We start from the raw sequence: 24,218 nt of genomic DNA, 5'->3' as shown, positions 1-24,218 counted from the left end.
ATGATTGAAACCATTATGTAAGTATATGATTATTTTTAATACATAACAAAAAGGAATCTGTGTAAAGAATTGTAAACGTTGTTGTTCGAAGTAATTTTATTCATAATGCTTTTTAGAATCGATCTCAGGTGGATTTCGTGTAAACTGGATTTGGTAAGATTTTTGTTTTAGTTTTACATTTATACGTTTTACTTAAAACTCTTAAGACATCAGGTTCTAGTGAACCGTTTTTGTCATGGTTTGGCTCATATCTTCACTCTAGATATCAATGGGTCAAATTATTTGGTACAAAATCCAAATTTTGTTTTGGCTTCATCTCGAGTATTCCTCGAGCTGGTCATATGTTTTCTCTCCTGTTCTCTCTACTCGTTAATGGCGTAGGTCATGTTTTATTAAACTGGTTAAATCCTTAGTGGTCAACTAGTAGAACTATACTGGGAATAAAGTTACTTAATGGATTATTAGGATAACTAATTTTTTAATATTTTGTCATACTTTCTAATAATGTTACAATAGTTTTTAAAATTGTATTAAACGAGCTGCAAAAGATGCATAAAAACGTATTACAAAGGGTTAAGCCCGTGTATTTCTAAATAAATAAAATATATAAACATAGTTACACTGTAAGTCAGCCAGGTTTTCGTGCCCTACAATGAATATAAAAACATTGTATATAATGTGTATCAAGTAATTGTGTAAAAATATTTCCATAACATGCAATGAAAATTTTTACCTGATACAGCGACCATATAATTCAACACGTCTGAAATTATATAACATAAGTATTATGATGGAATAATAATTAATATTTTGTATAACAGGATATATACACAATAGGTAACTCTTATAACATATTTTAGTGTATAGTATTACAACACAATACAATATACATTATTGATGTTGGATTTAGTTTTCCATTTTATTAAAAAATTATAAGATGAAGGTCAAGGTAGAAAAAACATGTAGGCATATTAGTAATTTGGGAAGGAATTTGCTTGACTCTAATAATTTTAGAAACGTTTGGTTAAGATTGACAAAGTATTAAAAGTTACGAACAGTGTTATCTTTTTACTAGTTTCCATTTAGATTTTAGGCTAAAACTTATGAATTATATCACTAAGGAATTTGTATATCGAAAAAATATTTTTTGTAATTTCTAGTAAAATCCAAAAAAAAAACAAAATTTCTCTTAAAAAGCTTTATTTTTATTAATATTAGTGGCTCATCTTTAGGCGTGAGACACTACAGAAGTTACTCTGCTATCTGTGTCCACCCGTTGTCATACTTAAGTACAATTAATATGAATTAAGTATTCAATATGATTTTCTCAAAATGAATGTAATAATATATAAATATAAACAATGTTTATCCAAAGTAAAGAATTATTTTAGTAAATAAGTAATTAATAAGAATAAACCACACATTATAAATCAAACGCACCAATATATTATAACACGTACAAATATAATTATATCGAAATTAACGTGAGTTATTTACAGTAGAAAGAAACTCATAAAGAATTCCCCAATCAACACACATTACATACCCACTCCACAGAACTTTGATGTCGAGGGCAAAGCATCTAGTTTTACCACATAAAACTACTTGCAACAAGACATCCACAAAATCACAATTAAGTAAGGTCAATTTGCATAAGTACTAAAATCACATTGGTAAAACGCATGGCCGCCTTTAAAGGACGATAAGTGTAGAGTTATAGAGAAAAATATTATCTTCATAATAAAAGCGTTGAATTAAATGATCTTCGCCATCAGAGCCAACTTCTACACCGTCACTGGACTAGAATAAGGTACGTGGAAATACTGTATCACAATAATATTAGAGTATTAATAGAGTTAGAACGAGTAAGCATGTTTTAAAAGCATACTCGTACCACAAATATTATGTTTTCAATCCATTCTACCATCCCTTTTATTTTTATAATTACATTAATTATAGTTATTAACTTCGTCTAGATAATTTAGAGCATTTCTCATGACTCATAGATACTATATATTCTGAACTAGCTTATAAAAAAACAAATCCACAGACAAGGTGAGCTACATGAAATAGACAACGAGAACCTGGCTATCTTTAATATAAATTAAAAACTTTTCGAAACTAATAACACCAACGATCCACTTGGCGTCTTTTTGTTAATATGTTATAATAATTACCCATAATATATGTTTTTTCATAAACAATTGTTTTTATTACATGTTCCAGGCCATCTAAAATAAACAAAAAAGGCTTTAAATTAAATCATAAAACTCATACACTCTAATGTATTGTATTACTCCTACTGATTCCGAGTTCTTTTCCGTCAAGTGCAATTCTCCACTCCTCAGGCCTATTAACTTCATACCGTGGTTTTTCCTACCAAAAATACACCATCTCCAAATGTCATGTACCGTGGTACCTCACTCTATATTTCATTTGTAACTTCATCCATTATGACAGAATGTCTCGTGCCTTTGATTTGTATTTATAAAGATTTGTTTAATCGTTTAAATAAAAACGTATTTGGGCGATTTACAAAAAATATATATTTATAAATTATTTTTTTACAAATCTTACTTCCTTTTAAAATATCATTTTGTTCAGAAGCTGCCTTGATGTATTTGTCTATAGATTTTTTTTTAAAAATGTTGTGTATTAAATTATGCAAATTAAAAAAAACTCATGAAGTTGATGTATTTGATAAAAATGTTACTGACTTGTAATGAAAACCTCCTTCGTGTAATGATCTGTATAGAAGAAATAAATAATAATTTATTTAACTATTCCGTGTGGGTAAGTATAAAAATAAAATAAATACCTATATCTGCCAATACATTAACAAAGACAAATGATGTTAAAACAAAGAAATGTTTCATTATTATCTGGAAATAATAAAAAACATGGAATCAATTGTTTATATTAGTCACAGTCACCTCTGGTGCTGGTAATAGAAAGTTTTGGTTTTACCATGATGCTTTTTTTAAAAATTATTTTGGTTTTTTGACTTCACGACAGTATCCTAGACCGCCAAATTGACTTTTTCGTATAGCAAGTAGGAAATCGTACTTGAAAGGACCTTTATTGACCCAAAATTGTAACTTATTTACACCTTCCTCTACAAAATTGAGAACAAAATAAGTAAGAATTTCCTCATTCTTCTCTCAATTATCATTTTTTATTTCCTAATATGATGTATTATTATTTTGTAATACTTCATTGTACCATAATTATTATTATTCCATTATTCATTTATTTACTATATTTATATTATGGTATATTTATACTTACATCATGAGAATATTGTTATATAATTATTGATAGATATACATTAAAGAGAGAGTAAGATGTACGCGTAATTATCAAATATATTTATGCATTTATATTAAAGAATTACTCCGTTTTAAATGCAATAATTTTACCCGAGATTCCACTAACTTGTCCCGATGGCTGTAATGCTTTATCATGGTGACAAGCACTAATAAAATAATAGTACCACGTATAAATACAGGTCTTATTAAAACTTACAGTTGTAAGAATATGTGTAGTTGTAGGTACACGTGTATTTATAATAACACAAACTCATACACGTGCATGTCAACTACACATGTTACACGTGTTACACGGTAGTTCTAAATTAAAAACGAAATGAAAAAAAAAAAACATTTTGATTTCTTATTAAACCCCATAAGCCTCTACAGCTACTAAAAACGCACACGTGTACAAGGCAAATAGTTTGAATTAGTTTTAAATTTGTATGAAATTGATTTTAAAAATTGTACATAGACAAACCAACAAAATATCAAAAACGAAGTCCATAGACAGGGATGAAAACTTTGTCTTTAATTCGCTTCTTAGGTATAGTTTTAAGGGTTAAAAGCTTATGGATTTTTTTTTTTATTAGCCTTTATTAAACAAAATGAAGGCTCAACAATTTATCCATAAACTAATAATGTAGTATACATATTTACTATGCAGTGTGTCCCTACAAAGATTTGACAAATTAAATAACTTGTTACAGTTTTACAGTTTTTATAGTTTTTTTAATTTTTTTTATTTGCAATCTATACAAAATATGTATAATCAGTAAGTTTGATGATAAAGATACAGTGACGATAATGTAGGAATAGGAAGGCTCTCAGCAGTGCCACCTGACCAGAATATATAACTTGTTCAGGTAAATATTTTTTCTTAAATTAATTTATACTAATTTGCGCTGTAAATACCATGGTTTGTATTGCTCTTAAGTGTTTTACTTTGTGCAGTTTTTTTTTTTATTAGGTCCATTTTATTAACAATAGTTTGTTGTACATTTTGACGGGTCGTCAAGCTGTTTTGGATAATTACTTTTAAAGTTATCCTTCACTGCATGTAAGTGCATATATGCATTAGGTTATTTGTATTAATATCATTTATTGATTATGGTTAGTATATAATTTGTTACATTGCTAGCTGTCGGTAAAATAAATGAACTATTGATTTTTAAAACGATTTTTATCAATAGTGTTTTTTTTTAAACATAAAAAAATTCATGCAGTATAGGGTTAAGTATAAAGTTTAGGATGAGAGTTTTGGAACAGTCAACATTTTTAGGAAATTATTCTTAATAAAATGGCCATTTGAATTTTTAAAAAAATAAAAAAAAGTTTTTATTTACAAAGGTAAAATAGTTAAGTGCCATAAAAACGCAGCGTTTAAAGCCCAAATTTTATTAAAACAAAATATATTTAATTTTTCAAATCTTTGTGAGACATCCTGTATAATCGGAAGAGGATAACATTTTAGAGACAATGTCATATCTGTTTTAATAAAAAAAAATCTTAAGGAATAAAATTATAAGCATTTTGCAGAATAATGAATAAATTGAAAATCTAATTTAGCATTCTATCCAAAAAACATCATTGTCTTTTGTATTTAAGATAAAAAATAGAAAATACAATTTTGTACGCGAATTACTTATTTAAAATTAAAGTACTTTAAAATTTGACTTTATCTGATTAAAAGCATACTTACAAATTTAAAGTTTGATGTATACTACCAACGATTGAAATGATCAGACGAAGATAAATTTGTGGTTCACTACTAAATGTTTTGAAGCGATTTACTGGAATCTTGTCCATGGGCTTTTGTTTTGACTGAAACACTAATAATTATATTTTCCAATATGCCTATACAAATGTATTTACATAGCCGGTGTATTTTTTTTTTAACACGGTTTAATTTTTTTTTTTTCGTTAAGTTCAGACTTTTTTTCTTTTCATTTATTGATTTTAATCATGTAACGTTTACATTAATTTCAATAATTTGTATTGATAATCGTACTTATTTACCATTCTTCCATATTATACGATCATACATATATTATACAGGGTGATCATTTTATCGCGAGCCACTCAATTTCACATAGGGTTTAATAAGAAATTTAATTTTTATTTTCCATAGTGTTTTTATACAATGTGATCTCAATTTTTTAAATTTTTACATCTTAGAACTCATTTATGAACCTATTTTGGATTAAAATAAAGTCCAACGCAATAAATACATAAACAACAAATGTATTTTAATCGTAAGCAAAGTGTTTATTGTAAAGTACATTGAATTAGTTGCCAATTAGTTTATTAGGGCAAAAAATTATTCAAATATAAAATCAATAATACCATTATAATTTTAGACGACCTATATACATATTTCAGTCCGGGACTTATAGCTGTGTCCAAAGTAGGCATACTTTATAATCAACATCATTGACCTCTACTTGCCAATAAATGCCATCAAAGGATCTGTATTTTAAAACATGATTGGCTCCATCCGATATGATACAGAGGCCATCGGGGAGAACTTCATCAGTTGACGTAAATAATTTCTCGTATTTTATACTTGTAAACAATCCTATAAACCGACAAATAAGCCTTGAAGTGACATTTTGTTGGTTTTCAGCTGAAAAATTTAAAAAATAAACATTATTTTGAAATTATTAAATTTAGATTACTGGCCACTATACTTTTCTCTATTGTTCTTATCACAATGCAACCAATAATTGTATGTTAGAAAAATGCGGTCAAATATATAAGTGTTTAATTGTAATTTTAACATGAAAATAAATATAAATTTGTATGTTAAAGTGATAAGAATAAATGTATAATATTAAGCGTTGTTATTAATAAAAGAGAAATAATTTATTTTAAATGGTAAAGGTATGTATATTAGTTTAAAAACCATTACAACACTATAATAATGATTACCGAATATAAGTCTAATTATATTTCTTAAAGCATCACTGGTAAGAGTTCTTCTCGCTTTTCCAAGACCAGTCAAATTTATGGTTCTAAAATCTGCAAAAATTAATAAATAAGCATGTTGTTTGTAACAAAACAAAAATGGTTCCCCGTATTGAATAATTTCTTCATTTTAAAAACATTTCTAAGAAAAAAGACCTTTTTTTCAAAATCAATTATAGCTCGTCGATGTTGAAAATTCGTAGAGTTTATTTTAACCGCAGCTGTTAAGTAGTTTCTTAAGTCTCACTTTATCTCACCAAAAAAAAGAGTTAACTTTATTGTAATTATTGTGTGAAAAATAAAAAATTAAATTTCAACTTTAAGGCTATTCATGCCTATCGAGCAAATACTTATTACCTTGGTCTGGAACTTGAGGAACAGGAATTTCTGTAAAAAATCTAATATAATAACTATGAATATAAAATCATTATACAGTTGATAAAAATAACTTTCAATATTTTGTCAATAACAGTCACTCAATACACAAAATGAGTTTAATTAGACCAATTAACGTTTGAATTATCGGTTTCAGTTATTATACATTGCATAATCAACAAAAGCTTAGACAAAAACCATAATACGGCTTTAAGACTTTGAACTTAAATATATTTTTATCGTTTTTCTTAAGAGACCAAAGTAATTATTGAATTTGATATTTTCTATTTACGTAATCGATTTTTTATTTCTCTTTGCATGGACAGCTGGTAGTTTGTATATTCTAGAATTAAAACAAAGTACATTTCAGTGTATACGTTTCTTTTGATACAAACCAATAACTAAGAAAGCCAACAAGCGTAATTATGAATGTAGTCACCCTGTATGTTTCCAAGGTCAACTATTTCTAAAACCAAAACGATTACATTGTTTACTTAACAAAGATCAAACAATTGTGTGGAAATATTTCCATAAAATGCAATGCAAATAGTTTTTACCCGGTACAGCGATCATACAATTCAATTGGTCTGAAAGTGAAATTTACATCAGTTAACGATATTGCCTGAATTGCTATTCTATTTGAAATTAGAAGACAAAATGATGCCTAAAATAAAATAAATTAGGTACGGAAGAAATAACGATGAGGGAACGAGAGTTAAGAAGCGACTGGATATCAGGAAAAATATAACCAATGGAAGAGAAGAGAGAAAAATCAGGCAACGACTGGGAAGAAGAGAGAAGGACTGTCGAAAAGAATATGTGAGATATCGCAGTTCATCTCCGCCTGGTGAAGCTTTACTTTATTATTATATAATTATTACTACCTATCCAATAGTCATCTTCAAAAACAATTGTTTTAATTACATACTCCAGTCCATCTAGAATACACAATAAAAGGTTTGAGCTATAAAATAAGTTTGAAATTACAATATAATAGCACACAAAATGTTAGAATAACACTACACTATGCCTCTACCGATGACCATAAAAGGACTTTACGATGCTCCCATTGTTGGTTTAAATATTCCCTGCTTGGAGTTTTAAATGTGATGTTAGTAAATTATCGAAACTGCCACTTTAAATATAAATGATTTCAACAACACAAATTGAGTAGTGATTGATAATCTGATACTATACGCTTCATGTACTCCTAATCGTAACAGTTAAGATAAACTATAATTTTTAGCTTATAACAATTTATAATTTTTCATAAAAAACAATTATATATTAGTATTACATATTTACACAGTGTTGAAACACACTTTTTCTGAAATATTAATTAATATATTATTACAAATCCATTAAAATTGCATATTATGTAATAATTTATTGCATTGTATTTTTTCTTCTGTAGAAGCTAATAAAAACTTTAAACTGTTAAGTGACAAATTATACTGACAACTCACAGCAGTGATAATTTGGCACAAGTTAAGTATAATTGTTTTAAAATATATCTTACATCCTTTTAATCCATTAAAGTTGTAAGCTTCTCGGATGTGTTTGTCTGTAGAAAATTAATTAACGATTATATTGAAAAACAGTAAAAAATTAAAAGATATTTTATATGAAAAAAAAATTACTGACTCGTAATGACAACCTGCTCCATAAAGTCCACTGTAAAATAAGTGACATTTAATGATTTTTTAAATCTTAACTACTTTAAGCGGTTAACAGCAAAATAAAATAGTTACTCAAATCATCTGCCGAAACATTTATAAAAAAAATTGATATCAAAACACAAAAAAGTTTCATTTTTATCTGCAAATAATAATAATCATAAAAGCAATATATATATATATATTTTTAATTAAACCGACGATATTCCTTGATAGCCAATTTGATTTTTTTATTTAACAAGTCAGAAATTGTATTTGAGAAAAGTAATTTATCGGGCAAACACTTTTATTAATTCATCCGTTCCCCTGCAAAACTGAGAAAATTATTCTAAGAAATAATGTATGATGTGAATTCAGCTTAAAGAAAAATGTTCAGAAAGAAGGTTATGACGATTTAAAAAAAGGTAGAAATATGTATTCCTACAGTAAGAATGGAGCCAAATATTGAATAAACTGAAATTCTAACACAGCGTATTTTTATTTAAAATATTATCGTCTTATAATTATTAGGATATAAAATATAAAATTGATTTTTTACCCCAAATACATATGTAAACTTAAAGTATTTTAAAATTTGCCTTTTTTTTTTTAATAAAAGCATACTTACAAATTTAAAGTCTGAAATATACTATCGACGACTGAAATGATTGAAACTCGGTTTACTCGTAAAACTAAACGGTTTGAAACGACTTGCTAAAGTCTTGTCTATAGGCTTATATTTTGACTGTAAAACTATGATCTAAATATATTTTGCAAAGTACCATGTAAATTTATTTACATAGCTGGTGTATTCATTTTATATGATTTGATTTTTTTCTATCGCAGTGTTTTGACTTTTTTCTTTTCATTTATTGATTTTACAATCGATACTCTTGTGACTTGTGTTTAAATATTCAATAATTTCAATTATTTTGTCGATAAAACCCGTACTTGTTTCATATTGTACATGTATTTACCATTCGTTCAACATTTTTTTTTTATAATGATGTTATTTTTTACATTTGTTTTTTCGTTTATTCGAAATTTACCGAATATTTATTCTGGACGGTTTAAGAAATCCATTTTAATAATATATAAATACCTTAGTTGTATGTCAAGAGTGTATTATAAAAATATATGTATAACACATTTGCTCTCATATATAAATTTTAATGTCACAACTATTTTGAATAAAAATAACACATTCGTGCTGAGACTTCATCCGCTATGACTCATCATTCATAAATCTGCACTCTGTACATTTTGGTGAAGTCTTGTTGATAGTCTGGTAAGCCTCCGAGTTATGCTTTGTTTAACTGTTTAATAGTTAATTATTTAGTAGCAATCTATTTTCCCAACTAAGTGTTTATTTTAAAGGATACCATACCATCCGTTTATTAATGAGTAAAGTATAAGCAATTTTTCGCAAAATTATAATTTAGAGCTTGAACTACGGCGTCTACTACTTCTTAATACAGAAATGAAGACTCCTTATAAGTCATTTTTATTTGTCAGACTATTACAGTCATTTCTTTAACAATAATTACAAATTTTTTTTTCAAACCAATTTTTTGCATTCTGTGAAGTTTTAGTGAAGGAAAAACCAATATTTTTTAACCATTTAAAAAATGAAATGTTTAACAATGTTTTGATAGAATCCTAATTTGAAAATAGTATCAAAAAGATAGCATTACGGCTGATAAAAAAAGTAAAAATAATTATAATATTAATTACTATTATGAAAATCCAATTCTGACCAAAACGTGGAAATGAATAAGGGTTAACGTGGATATTGATTTTGTCTATATTAGTCACTCTAAAACTTAGATTAATTAAACTAAATAATATATTTTATAGTCTTGAGTGTGATTGTGGTTATGAAAATCAGACAACGGAACACATTGTATCAGACTATCCAAGAAGAAAATTCCAAGGAGGAATGAAGGATACCATGACAATGACCAAAGAGGCCCTGGATTGGTTACCTTGGATATACACTTGTAAAAATAATTTGGTTTTTTGTAATATATTATAATTTTTTATTTTGTTTGACTTTTGTTTTTTTTAATTTTTTTTGTTGTTCCTTTATACTATATGCAAGTTATTTAGTATATGCCATACGATAAATAAATAATATATTGTATGACTATTTATTTCTAATAGCCTGAATAAACTAGCTTTAAGCTTTATAGCTTTAATAGTTTAAATGAACAATTTTAATTAGATATTTTCAAAAGAGCTTTCAAGCTTAGCCAAAAAACTTACAGTATTACGATTATGAACTTTAGCTTTAAGTTTTGTTATAATAAATTTAATTTATCTAATATGTACCTAATATATAATTTATAATATTCGTAAGACAACGTTAAATTTTATATTTACTTATTCCAAGTACTATTTCTAATCATATACCTACATTACTGGTAATGAATAAATACCGAAATTTTAAATAAATAAAATTTAAATTAATTTTAATGTACATGTTTATTATGACTGAAACAATGTAAAGAATTATAAATAGGTATAATTATAGATTGGTCAGCTGAGTCAATTGAATAGGACAGGAGTGTTATATGCTCCGTTCTCGATTTTTTTTGCACTTTTGAGACATATTATACAGTAGTATTTTCTGAAAATTAGATAAAGTAGTAATGATAAGTAATACAACACCCTAACTTATAGACCTAGAGGAAGCGCTGAATAAGACTGAAACATTTTTTCCCATCCCATCACCGCCCACCGAGAACTCGGGCGCGTGCCAAAGTAGGCCACACGTGCGGTGTGTTAAAAAAAAAAAAATAATTACAGTACACAATATTAGCAATAACAAAAACCAGACGGATAAAACCACAAAAAAAATGTAGTACACTGCAAACAAGCATAACAGATGCCTAAGGAGTGGGAAGAAGGAGAGCCAAACGCCTCCTTATCATCAATGTCAAGTAGCTCGACGTCTACAGTAGTGCGACTAGATACCACGGGGAGATACAGAGTTAAGGACGCGCAAAGGATTGAAAAGGAAAGGGCCAAGAATGAAAAAAATTTCAAAGCATAGGAAAGTTGCCTCGAGGAATTCAAAGACATCTACTAGCAACAAGGATTAAACAAAGTACCAGACCACAAAGGTTTGTTGGCTCACAGGCAACATAAATAAATATCAAGAAATGGATCAACCTCAATCTTTTTTTCTAAGGCCAAAATGGAAAGCAACTCTTTGAACAGACTAGAGAGAAAGGCTACTATACATCTCCTAGAAAACCAAACTAGAAACAAATTCTATTAGTTGGCATAACTATTTATTATGAAACACATGAAATCAATTGACATTGTAGTTAGTAGTGCAATATGAACAAGCTATATAAATGTAATAACAATAGGATTAGGTATATAATTTTATAAGAGTTATGATTTTGATTCCTGGCCTAAACTATTATTCTAGCTGGGACCAAAGTGGTTCTAGTTGAATATCGAAATTATGAGGGTCTACTTGGTGCCAAATGCTTTCAAAGGTTCTGTATACTATATAATGATAAGCTCCATCGTATAAGCTACAATAGACTTCTGGATACACTCCTTCATTTGTTGAAAATATTTTGCCAAATTTTGTACTATTCATCAATCCAATTAAACAACACAACTCTCTCAAAGCGGTATTTGGTTCAGTTAAACCTGAAAATAAAAAAAAACAATTTTTTTTCAATAAGTTGAAAGTAAAATAATTAGTTTTATACATTTTTATAAATAATTATAAAATATCAAATAACTAGTTTTTTAAATTTATTAATGGAACTACACTTAATCTTACATTAACTAAATCTAGCTAAGAACACTCTCCATAATCCACATATTGCTTAAGTGTTTATTAGGGTGGTTCAAAAAAAAAATCTAACTTTAGAATTTGGTTTCTGTAACCCCCTAATTTTTTTCTATGATATTAGAAAATAATTCTGCAAAAATTTAGGTTAGATTACTCAACCCATTCACGTGCCGCATAGGGGTTGAAGTTGAGCAAAATAAGATAGTTGATGATTGAATTTGCATGATTAAGTGATTAGAAAAAATCTATGACATTTACTGAACTCTTTAGTAATATTTACCTGGTGCACTTCTGATTACATTTTTTATAGCTTTTTCAGTAAGAAGTCGTCTATCAATTCCAAGCTGTCTCAAATCGTTTTCAAAATCTGCAAAAATGATTTAGAAAATTTGATATCAAAAAACACCATACTGCATGTCATGTTGTTTGTACTGAGCTGTAATATATTTCATGGAACATAAAAATACTACGTTACTTTTCCATGATAAATATTATAATGTTAGATTAGGCGATAAAAATATGATAATAACACAGTCATATTATTGATAAATCATAGATTCTTCTTCTGGATGAATTGTTTGACATAAAACATTAACAACATACGATTTTCAATTATAAAACAAGCCTTAAATGCTATTTACGACTCTTGAAAAATGACTTGTAACTACCTTCGTCTGGCACAGGAATAGCTATAAATAAAATATTATATAATAAATTATTATACAGTAAATAAATCCAAAATCATCTATTTAATTCATAAAGTTACACATGTTGTTGTTATCATTATTTGAAAACCAAAAAAAGCAAATTTTAATTTTAAAACAAACTTTAAAATCTATCGAATAAATGTATAATTACTTTGGACATCAACATGAGGCATTTCAGCTACAAAAAAAAATTCATATCATTATACAGTTAATTTAAACTAACTTTCTATTACATCCGTAACATAAATTCAAAAACTGAAAATTATTTAAACAATAATAATTATTCAATGAACAATATACTATTAACACTACATTATTTGTAATGGCAACTCCAAATTGTTTAATTTGAACTATTATTCAATCGATAATTACCATGCAAAACATAGACAAAAAATATATTGCTTTATGATTTTGAACTTAAATTGAATTATTTTCATTCATTTTTAGACCACAGTATTTATAAATTTTAAAAATGGTTCGTTTTTAAATGTTAAATCTTATATTTACGTAATGTAGCTATTATTTTTTCTCGTATAGTTCTCTGTAAATCTATAAATTCTGAAATAGGTACTGAAAAATAAAAAAATTATTTTATATAATATGCGATACTTATGATTGAATCCAAAATGTAAGCATACAGAGTGATTCATATTGGATAACACACTGATTTATGAAACTAAAAACATATGTTTCCGTTTGTAAAAATCAACTCAAACTGCTTTTTTTTTTGTAGAAGAAATAGAGGGGAAAAAATGTAAAATATAGTAAAACGTGTACCTAAAAGTATAGAGAAAAAATGATGTCCGGAATATTAATATTTTCAGAGAAAATGAGAGCCTTATCCATAATGAATCACCTTGTATGATTATTTTTAATACGTATAAATAATGGGGCTGTGTAAAGAATAAATACAAATATATGGCAAATATAAGAATGTAAACATAAATGTAGTTACTCTGTATGTTGGTCAGGTTTGCGTTTTCTGAAATTAAAATAAAACATTGTATGCTAAATGAATATCGAACGACGGTATGGAAATATTTCCATCAAATGCAGTGAAAATGATTACCCGGAAAAGCGAGCATAAAATGCAGGTGGGCTGAAATAAAATATATTACATAATTATTGCTACATAAACAATAAAATTTTGAAAATTAAAAGTGAAGAGTTATACACCTAAGCCTACTATTTGATCGATAGGCGACCTATTTTTCATACCATGACGAGGCTAAGTTTTTTACCTTACTTTTACATTGGCGCGACAAGGGTTAGCGAAGATAAGAAATAGATTAATCGCGGGAAAGAGTAAAATGAGTTTATTTAATTCCAGGGAAGCTTGTGGCCGGTTTGGCATGGAGAAATGACTACAAACATCATACTTAAGCTAAACGTTCTGTGTAAACGTATTTCTACAGAATGTGGTTCGACAGAAAGCTCTGGACGACCTTGGCGGCCACACAACTTGTACGGCGAACTTGCGTGAATCCTATGGGAAGCCTCTAACGAGAAACTTTATGATAATAATGTAACGATAAAATGGAAGTAGATGTGGTGAGCAGAACAAAATATTATAATGATAGGTTGATATTGTCAGAGCTAACATCATTGTTTTTTTTTCATAAAATTTACAATTTAGATTTGAGAGTAAAATCTAAGGTTTACTCATCATAAATGAATACATTTTTGTGGTATTTTTGTATCTAATAACAAGCCATGTCTATAATGTTATAGGTAAGAAAATTACCTTTCCAATAAATATCTTCATTAACAATTGTTTCAATTACGTACTCCAAACCATCTAGAATAAACGAATAATTGTAACACTATAAAACAAGTTTCAAATAAAATCATAATAGACATAAAAGACAAACAAGTTGGTAGGTAAAAAGAGGTAAAAATTCATAGAAAAGTCGAAAGACGGGGAAAAAACTAACACACTACTAAAAATAGTTAAGATATTTATGTATAAAAATAACATGATTTTCCGTTTTTTTTTAATATTAACTCTTTTTTTGTTTTTTAAGCGTTTTTATGGAGATCCCAATTTGTAATTTACACAAAATTTGTTCATATTTGCCGTTTTGACCGAAATTTAATAATTTTACAGTGATAACCTATACCGGCAACATTAGTTTTGTATATACTGGTTCTTTAATAGCAGGAATGTATACACCTCGCTCACTTTTTCAAAGAATTTATTTATTTTTATTTTTTAAAACATTTGAAAACCAAGCCAACATAATGAAACAATTACAAAATATAATAATATTAATTTTAAATTTATCTTACTTCCGTTTACATCATCATAATAGTCAGACGCTTGTTGGATATACGCGTCTGTAGTAAATTGTTAAATAAAATATATATTTATGAAAACAGTAAAATTTCAATAATTTAAAAGTTATTCCGTATGAAAAATTTGTAACTGACTTGTAATGACCACCTCCTCCAAATAGTCCACTATAAATTTAATATCACATTTTTTTTTAGATTTTTTTTTTTTAACTCTCTTGTGTGGTTATGCATGAAAATACTTACTTTGATCGTCCCCCGAAGCAATTGCAAAGACAAACGATAAAAAAATAAACAATTGTTTCATTTTAAATTTCAAATAATAATTTACAAAAAAAAAACAATTTTTATTAGTCACAGTCGCCTTCGGTACGGTTTCGGTTCTAAGGTGAAGTCTCATTCAAAATCTAGAAAAACATCCATTTAATTTAAATATGTTCAAACTAAATAATACGGTCGATAGAGCTCTGGAAGAAAATAACATTGTCTAACATTAACTCCACAAACTAAAGTATCTCACCAAACGAAAAAAGTACAAAAACGTCTATTAAAACAAAACCACAACGTTTTTTTCATATTTGTTTTACCCAGTTGTTTTTTTATTTTGCTTTGTCGTTTGTGTATTCAAAAGTTTGAACCGTTTTTCTGAAATTACATGTAGCAAAGTAAACAACGTAAACAAATGACAAATACCTATAGGTGTTGCAATCTTTTAAGTTTACCATTTTAAAAACTGTAATATTATACAAAAAAAAAATGTACAATTTTGTTTTTGATCGAAAACAAGTTTTCATTAAAATTATTTTAAAATAGCTATAATATTATCACATAACCTATTAATATTAATAATGTTATTTTACTCCATAGGTCATATTATAATCGCATGCAGCCAACAATATATTGTTTTCTTACATTATAACATACTACAGTTTACAACAATTTGTTTAGTTTTATTTTGTTCATATCAGAAACCAGATGTTATTCACAAAGACTGTGGAAATATAAATTAACGACAAACAACTGTAGGTATCACATTTATATGTTTTAACATTGTTAGAACTCCACATAAACTACTTTTATATAACCATTATTGGTTTCCAAAAGTATTTTGTTTTATCGTTATAAGTGTACTAAAAGTAAAATGTTTGAAGTTTTTATATTTTTGCATTGTAGAAATCACCAACTAGCTAACCCCTGTAACTACCCAACAGCCCTAACCCAATATCGTTCATAAATTCAGATTCCCTTATATCATATAACATACGTTCACAAAAACAACTTGTTTCTGAAGAGAGAGAGACTACTCTTCGCGTCATTTGCGACCAGACTAGACCGTAACATAAACCTACTCTCGGTCAAAATAATACCACACGCGATAATGATAAAAATATAAAACAACAAATGTGTTTTAACCGTGAGCAAAATATTTTTTTTATGAAATACATTATATAAATTGACAATTGGAATATTATTTCAGTCAGCAGCAATTATTTAAATATAAAAACAATGATACTATATAATTTTAGAAGTTTTTAGTTTCTGGTCAAAATTATCTGACTGTGATAACTGCTATGTCTTCATGAAATAGTTGTTCCTTAAGTTCTACTATTTTTAGTTCGATATTTTTTTCGTCTACTTGCCAATATACGTCATCGAAAGGTCTGTACTTAATAACATGATCGTATTTATCCTTTAAGTTACAAACACCACTCTGATAAGGTTCGATGTAAGCAACTTCAATGTAAAATGATGGGATTTCTGTACTCGTCCACAATCCTAAGAGACGACACATCTTATCTTTGGAGACGGGAGGTTCGGTTCCATCTAAAAAGTAAAATAATATTTCGTCTATTTACTTCAAGCTATTAGACTTACAGAGTCAATTTATTTTAATTTCCATCCCCATACTAACTTGTTTTTTTAAAAATCGAGAAAGTAAATAAAAAATGTCCACCCCCCCCACTCCGAAAATTTTTTTTGGAAATTACACTGCATGTCATCAGAAAATCATTAAAATTGTTTTTTTATTTGCGTAGTCCAAAATTTAAAAATTTGTCTAATAATTTTTCAGAAAGCTGAGAAAATTTAAAATAAATTGTGTAAATTTCATAGTAAAGATAATAAAACAAAAAGTTATCTTATTTTTATACATCATTATTTTAACTATTTTGATTACGGTGGTCGCTTTTTTACACTTTTCAACTTTTCTATGAACTTTCACCTCGTTTCTTGTAAAATTTTGGTTTTTAATATAATTTGTAACTATTGTTAGTTTGCAAAATATATCTCATTACAATTGTATTATATTTAATATGATAATAACGTTTTAAATATAATGAATATATGGTTGAAAAAGCAGTACCATTACAATTTTATACTAATATTTACCTAATACGTTGATAATTATTTGTCTTAGAGCTTTTCTAGTAGTACGTCTTCTATCTTTTCCAAGTTGAGGCAAATTTAAGTTTCCAGAAGCTGCGAAAATGTATATATCATCATTTTGATAACAAATAATAAAAAGATTGAACAAATATTTTCTCGAGTATTGTTTTTAAGTAGCAAACTTTTAAAAAAAATGTCTTTTTGTATCTAAATGACATTGGGGAGATAGGAGAGAAGAGAGATTGATAGCTAACTAACTATTTTCTATTAATGACCGTAAACCTTTCGAGGTAAACACACCAGCTCGGCCATTGAACGTCGTTTATTTAATGTTTTGGAGTCACATAAGAAAATTTCACTTCAAAACATAAACTAGTTTCTCCAGATACAAAATTGTATAAAATTTCACAGAACAGTGATATAGCTAATAATTGTTTGTACAAACTGGCAAGTTGAAAAAATACTTATTTCTAGGGTATTTTTCTGGATCCAAACAATTGAGGGGGATAACATTCTACCATTTTTAGCTTTATAAAGTACTTTTCCGATACAATTTCTTATTTACAGACTTGCAATACAATAAAATTGAAATGAGAAGCTATAGAGCAACAACGAACCATAACGCTGAAAATGGAAGGTGTAAGTAATCCGACCAGTCAAACTATTCAGGTGAGAGGGACTGTAAATAGTATAAGCTCATATTTACTTTGGTTTTGTACATCAGGCACAGGTACACCTAAAACGTTAAGTTTTTTAGTGATAACAGTCATTATAAAACTAAGATTGATTGATTAAACCAATAATATTAACCAATCATTATATTGTATAGCCATTAAGTTATTTCTAATAAAAACGGTTAAGTAAAAAATTTGAATTATATTTCAAATTATTATCAAAAGCTTAACAAATACTGCAAAAGCATTATGATTCTGAACTTTACAACTAAGTAGTTATCAATTTTCAAAAAAAAAAAAAAATGATAAATTTATTTTTACTTGTTTTAAGTCTTATTACTGATCTTATACATCTCTGGAAATGGATATAAACTAAAATTTAAAATATATTAAATTTTAATTAATTTTAATGTACATATTTTCTATGATTGAAACAATGTATGTTAATTATGAATATAAATATAGTTACAAAATATATCGGCAAGGTCTATATGCTCTGAAATGAATATGGAAACATTGTATACTTGATGAAAATCAAAAAACTGGGCGGAAATACTTCCATAAAATGTAATGAAAATTACTACCTGGTACAGCGATCATAAGACTTAATGCGTCTGCAATTAATATAATGTAATTTATTGTATGATGGATTTAAGATTCTATTCTACAATAAAGACGAAGGTCATGATAGAAAAAAAAAACATGTGTATTAGTAATTTAGGGGGAAATGCCCTTGATACTATTAAATAGAGTGGTGACTTTTAAACTAACCGTTTTAAAGACAATGATTGGTAGTGGTTGATAGAGTTAACACATTGCTAACAGTGTGGTTTTTCATTTAAATTTTAGAGTATAATTTATAAAAAATACTAATAAATTTGCATAAAATTAAAATATTGTTAAATTTTTAATAAACAATGAAAATATGTTTTTTACTAGTACGTTTTATTTTGATAAGTTTTTAATTTTATGTAATAATAATTACACATATTATATTCATAACCATATCCATAATTATTTGCAAAAACAATATGTTTGATAACACGTTCCAGACTGTCTATAATAAACAAAAAAATTGTTCAATTATATTATAATAAATATAAAAATATTAGAATAATATTTCACCACGCCATTTATTCTAACGCTAGTCCTACCAGTGATTTACTTTAACATTTTTAATCTAATTTCAAATTTCTCTATTTCACATAAAATAATTATTTGTTACTTATTTCCTCCATTCGTAAAAGTTATATAAATCTATCCTCTCTTCTAGAAATCTTTCTCGATTCTCATTGCTTTACTCGAAATCACACCCTTTATGTATTCTCTCATATTCTGTCCTCTCTTTACAGACACGTCCATTCATATTATCTAGCGAACCAGACCAAAATATTGTCTTTGAAATATGTCCCCACTTTTAATAACACAAGAATTGGGTAGACACATGGCTGGATAAACAGTCATTGCAATGTTAGTTCGGCTGGTGTCACAAGCTTCATTCTCTAGGAATGAGGATTTCCTACATCATTTCCTCTTACCTATTGCCCCAGCGCACATGGGACTTACATGGGACAAAATAGGACTCCTCGTACTTTTTGAAAAAATATTTTACTGGCTGTCGACCTGACGTAACCTCATAATTGGCTTCTGTTATGACAGAAAAGGTACTGTGGGAGTATTCCCTTTCTTCAGGTGATACAAATATTAGTATATTATTAATTTCTTATATATCTTACTTCCGTGTAAATCATGATTATTTTTAGAAGCTGCCTTGATGTGTTTGTCTGTAGTATTTTTTTTTTGTTCGAATAATATGTAAAAAAATATTAAAATTAATAAAATGCTTATAAAGTTAGTCTATGATCTATATGTTAAACAGTATTACTGACTTGTAATGAAAACTTCCCTTCTATAGAGATCTATAAAAATTAGTTAAATATTATTTTTAGTTTTTTACTGTCTTGTGTAGGTAAGTATGAAAATAATATAAGTACTTAAATCTGCTGAAACATATACGGAACATATAAATGATAACAAAACGCAGAAAAGTTTCATTGTTACCTGCAAAAAATAACAAACATAAAATAATTTCATGTTTGTCACGACACCTCTCCCTATGATCCTTCCTCCTAAAGCGTTCTCTCCTGGAGAAATTGAACACTGTATTTCTAATTTTTCTAAATTTTAATGGACTGGTTTCGATTTAATAACCTCTGAAGTTGCTAAGAAATTACCAAAAAAGAAAAACACTAGTTCTCCTAACATATATCTCTAATGCAATTCTAAGGTTGTCGTACTTTTCTCTTGGATGGAAATTTTCTGTCGTAGTACTTATTCCTAAGCCCGGAAAACCTCTTAACGTTCCATCTTCTTACGGTCCTTTAAGTCTGCTTCCAATCTTTTCCAAAATTTTCGAAAAACTAATCCTTAAAAGACTCTACCCACTTTTTTCCTCAGCCAACATTATCCTAGACACCCAATTTGGCTTCCGTAGTCACCATTCGACAATTCATCAAATAAATAGACTAACTGACACAATAGCCGCCGCTTTAGAAAATAAACAATATGCACGACAGCTTTTTTAGATGTTGCCCAGGCGTTCGAACGGGTGTGGCACACAGGCCTCCTGTTCAAACTAAAAAAAAAACACTTCCACCGTACCTTTACCTGTTCATCCCTTTCGTCTACCTCAAAAATAGAAGCTGGAGTACCTCAAGAAGCCATTGCAGCTGCACTATTTTTTAATTTGTTTTCGGCAGATCAGCCTGTTTAACCAACACACAACAGTAGCAAAATATGCTGACAACAAAGTCATTATTTCCTCTCACAAAACCCCAGAAATAGCCCCTCACAATATCCAACCTCACCTCGAGTAACTTCAAAATTTAGAACAAAGAATGGAGGGTAAAAATCAATGATAGCAAATGAGTACAAGTCACATTTACCTTAAAAACAAAACCACTGCTCTTTATTTTAACATAACATCCAAATTTCCAACTACTCCGACGCAAAGTTGAAATTCTAAAACCCACCTTAACCACTGACTACGCATCATCAAAATATTCTTAAATCCATCGTCAAAATTAATGCTATAGACCAAACCGACCCTCTACAAACTACTAATAAAACCACTATGGACCTACTGCTTACAAATCTGGGGAACCGCAAAAAAATCAAATCTAAAGAAAATTCAAACCGTCCAAAATAAAACTCTCCGTCTCATTACTAAGGCTTCTTTCTATATAACCAACAAAACCTTACATCTTCACGTTAAAACAGTACCTGAATGTGCTACTCAATCATATGTCAGATATCGTAACTCTCTTTTCAACTATACTAAGATTCTGGCCAGGAACCTAGCATTACCTAGCATGCCAAGGAACCCTATTTAAAGACTGAAACGCAAGTGGTGCCGAGACCTACTACAACAGTAATAAAACGAAAAAAATGATAAAATTCCCGTAAAGTGTGGTCGATGGGCGGTTTCTTATTCAAGCCCAACACGCAGTTATAATCAAAATTATCATATATACTCATTGTACGTTATAATTGTATAGATTGTATATACCAAATAGAAAAAAATAATAAAAAAATATTAGTCACAGTCGCCTCCGGTACGTATGTGAGGTTTGTATGAGGTTTTGGTTTTACAGTAATGTTTATTATTTAAATAATTAATTTCTTTGACTTTACGATGTTTCTTAAAACAATACATTTCTTTTATTATATAACAAGGTTTGAGTGCTTGAAAGGTATTTTGTTGGATAAACATTTTAAGCATACTTACAACTTTTGAAGATTGCTGGAACAATTTAGTTAAATGGTTGAAATGATACAGCTGTCAAGCCAAATATCAACTTTATCTAACTTGTTATGCTAACTATTTTGAAGTGACTTTCGTCCGTGTTGTCTATAGTCTTATATTACGACCGAAATACTAAAACTGAAGTATATTTTGAGTAGTAGTAATTTGGGGCTTTACCGCCCATTTTATACAAATTATAGTTTAACCTTATACATTGTTTAGTATAGAAAATTATTTGTAACATTGAGTGTTTTACTAAATAAGAAGTGGAAGAAATAAATCATATATAAAAACATGTTTCAAATAAATGATAGTCATTTTAATTCAATTTAAACAGTATAATAATGGATGATTATAATAGTGAATGTGATGTTTTTTGTACATTAGACTATTTAGATTGTAAAACGCGTAACAAGACTTTTGATAAATGTAGTAATACACTACTTATTTCAAAGCGAGAACTTATGAGTGAAGCCGGTTTTATTTATATTGGTGATGGATCAAATGATGATGTCTCATGTTTTTATTGTCGTCAAGGTCTGAGATCTTGGGAGCCGAACGACGAACCTTGGATCGAGCATGCAAGATGGTCTCCAGATTGTGGTTATCTTCGGTTAGTGAAGGGTTCACCTCATTGATTTTAAAACCTATTAAATAAAAAAAAGATGTTAATTTATTACAACATTCTTACATTTAAATTAACTCTTTAAGTACTAGTAAAACCATGAATTCACATTGTAGACGCAGTGGCGTAGTAGGTTAAGGCGTGACTTTCTAGGATAAATTTAATAGGATGTGGATTGATAGCACTCATGCTAGGCTAGGTAGGTTGAGGTTGAGTCATACTTTAATTCATTCCGTCACTGCGTCTACACTTTTTGCATTTTTTTTTTCCAATTTAAAAATAAAATATAGCGGTAAGAAGAGGGGGGGGGGCTAATATAGTTAATCAAATGTTTTTTCAAGTGTTTAGTACATAGAGTTTCGTATAGTAGTACAGTCGATGTTAAAAGTATTATTCCAAGCACAATGCCTTGTATTAAATGTAGTCTACTAGAAGCTATTTATAATTTTATAATTAAATTAGACAAAATTGAACATTCAAATATAGAAAAATCTACATCTAAAACAAAACTTGAGGAATCTTTTGAAGAAGTTCTACACCAGACAAAAGAATTACAAAATGTAAAGAATCTAAAAATTGCACAACCCATTTGGTCAATTACACTGGAATAAGTAGAAGAGGGGGTATGTTTTATACTCAAGGTTTGTATATATATATACGTCATCTTTATGCTAAAGATATAAGTAGTTAATATAGAGTTAAGTTGTACGGACGTTTATGTGCATGCTAAAATTTTATTTAAACAAAATGGCAAATGTGTTATCTAAATCTACGTTCACCATTGACCCCAAAAGAACTATCTCGGTAGGTATTCTTTTAAATAAAAAATTATCTATTATTGTTTATTTAGATTATAAAAATAGTCAAGACCAGCTAATTCTTGATGAAAAACAGTGGCGTACTCTGATGGAATTTCAAATATTCAACAACATTGTGAACACAATTCAAAACAATGCAAAGCGAATACAATTAGGTTCAGATTTTAGTTGTACTACTAACCCTAAAACAGATTCAGTGATATTACGTAATAAAAATGAACGTATGAAATTGACGCGTATAAATTTGTTAACACTTCAGATGATTTCAAATTGTATTGAAGCACATATAACTGAACGCTTAAATAAGTTGGAGTTGTATCAAAAATCTTTTAACGATATATATTCAGCTATACTTAATGATGTTAATAATTTTTCAAGTGAATGTCGACGTATCGATTTCATAACGGCTTTTGTCGCAAACTATGATTTTCAAATGTTTGCAACGGATACAAATGCGCTATTCATCCATGAATTAAAAATTAATTATGATCAAATTATAAATTTGATTATGCGAGAACTTCTAGTAACTATAGTATAATTTCGAAAAGGAAAAAAAAATATATGTATTGAGAGAGGGAAAACGTATACAAGCTAATTATTTAAAAAAATATTTCACTCGTTTTAGTTTAGAAATAGCCGTCTTACAAGAAGGTATAATAATGCCTTCACATTTAGAATGCTGCTCCTGTCGAAAGTGTCGTTTGTTAAAATATATAATTATTGAAGCAACCAAAAATAGTGTTAAAATAATTAATCAAAACTTAGAAAATGATATTTCAGTATTAATTGT

At 28.1% G+C, this 24,218-nt stretch overlaps 2 protein-coding genes and 2 long non-coding RNA genes across 5 annotated transcripts in view; 1 reads left to right on the top strand and 3 right to left on the bottom strand.

The window, feature by feature from the left end:
• Positions 1-2,177: 2,177 nt before the first annotated feature.
• LOC126836217 (uncharacterized) lies at positions 2,178-5,089 on the bottom strand. The gene is made up of 5 exons (XR_007685297.1): positions 5,011-5,089; positions 2,819-2,882; positions 2,718-2,747; positions 2,578-2,625; positions 2,178-2,231 (listed from the first exon to the last, which is right to left on the bottom strand). It is a non-coding gene; the product is annotated as an uncharacterized LOC126836217 (long non-coding RNA).
• Positions 5,090-5,555: 466 nt separating this feature from the next.
• LOC126836212 (uncharacterized) lies at positions 5,556-9,076 on the bottom strand. 2 transcript variants are annotated; one of them, XM_050569419.1, is made up of 11 exons: positions 8,934-9,076; positions 8,402-8,468; positions 8,295-8,324; positions 8,170-8,214; positions 7,535-7,588; positions 7,208-7,237; positions 7,090-7,116; positions 6,943-6,993; positions 6,630-6,662; positions 6,240-6,329; positions 5,556-5,934 (listed from the first exon to the last, which is right to left on the bottom strand). In XM_050569419.1, the coding sequence occupies exons 2-11, from the start codon at positions 8,460-8,462 to the stop codon at positions 5,699-5,701; spliced, it is 657 nt and encodes a 218-aa protein (XP_050425376.1). In that variant the 5' UTR covers positions 8,463-8,468; positions 8,934-9,076; the 3' UTR covers positions 5,556-5,698. The 2 variants fall into 2 exon arrangements, with proteins under 2 accessions (XP_050425376.1, XP_050425377.1); XM_050569420.1 differs by having other exon boundaries at positions 6,633-6,662.
• Positions 9,077-11,534: 2,458 nt separating this feature from the next.
• The window catches only part of LOC126836209 (uncharacterized), a 30,440-nt gene continuing 17,756 nt past the window's right edge, over positions 11,535-24,218 (bottom strand). The window contains exons 2-19 of the mRNA XM_050569415.1: positions 21,968-22,123; positions 20,175-20,241; positions 20,070-20,099; positions 19,917-19,964; positions 19,166-19,237; positions 18,765-18,794; positions 18,650-18,676; positions 18,502-18,552; positions 18,213-18,242; positions 17,510-17,599; positions 14,574-14,627; positions 13,899-13,928; positions 13,785-13,811; positions 13,337-13,399; positions 12,981-13,007; positions 12,791-12,811; positions 12,403-12,489; positions 11,535-11,974 (exon numbers count right to left, since the gene is read on the bottom strand). Coding sequence (XP_050425372.1) covers positions 11,736-11,974; positions 12,403-12,489; positions 12,791-12,811; positions 12,981-13,007; positions 13,337-13,399; positions 13,785-13,811; positions 13,899-13,928; positions 14,574-14,627; positions 17,510-17,599; positions 18,213-18,242; positions 18,502-18,552; positions 18,650-18,676; positions 18,765-18,794; positions 19,166-19,237; positions 19,917-19,964; positions 20,070-20,099; positions 20,175-20,235 — 987 coding nt within the window. The 5' untranslated portion in view covers positions 20,236-20,241; positions 21,968-22,123 and the 3' untranslated portion in view covers positions 11,535-11,735. The remainder of the gene's footprint in view (positions 11,975-12,402; positions 12,490-12,790; positions 12,812-12,980; positions 13,008-13,336; positions 13,400-13,784; positions 13,812-13,898; positions 13,929-14,573; positions 14,628-17,509; positions 17,600-18,212; positions 18,243-18,501; positions 18,553-18,649; positions 18,677-18,764; positions 18,795-19,165; positions 19,238-19,916; positions 19,965-20,069; positions 20,100-20,174; positions 20,242-21,967; positions 22,124-24,218) is intronic.
• LOC126836216 (uncharacterized) lies at positions 22,967-23,657 on the top strand. The gene is made up of 2 exons (XR_007685296.1): positions 22,967-23,251; positions 23,461-23,657. It is a non-coding gene; the product is annotated as an uncharacterized LOC126836216 (long non-coding RNA).

The sequence above is a fragment of the Adelges cooleyi genome, unplaced genomic scaffold (assembly GCF_023614345.1).
Source record: "Adelges cooleyi isolate 19-005CV unplaced genomic scaffold, UGA_ACOO_1.1 ACOO_flye_CR_arks_rails_tigmint_CR_PRNA_23, whole genome shotgun sequence".
Lineage (NCBI taxonomy): Eukaryota > Metazoa > Arthropoda > Insecta > Hemiptera > Adelgidae > Adelges > Adelges cooleyi.
The sequence above is the reverse complement of the archived record's forward strand: the minus strand, read 5'-3'. Positions and strand labels throughout refer to the sequence as shown.

Excerpts from the sequence above, each read along its gene's own strand:
- LOC126836212 (XM_050569419.1), bottom strand. The coding sequence starts at position 8,462 with ATGAAACTTTTTTGTGTTTTGATATCAATTTTTTTTATAAATGTTTCG. Across the intron at positions 7,589-8,169 it reads CTTTAATGGATTAAAAGGAT|ATGGACTGGAGTATGTAATT; the intron begins GTAAGATATATT and ends TGTGTATTCTAG. Across the intron at positions 6,663-6,942 it reads AGAAATAAAAAATCGATTAC|AAATTCCTGTTCCTCAAGTT; the intron begins GTAAATAGAAAA and ends GATTTTTTACAG.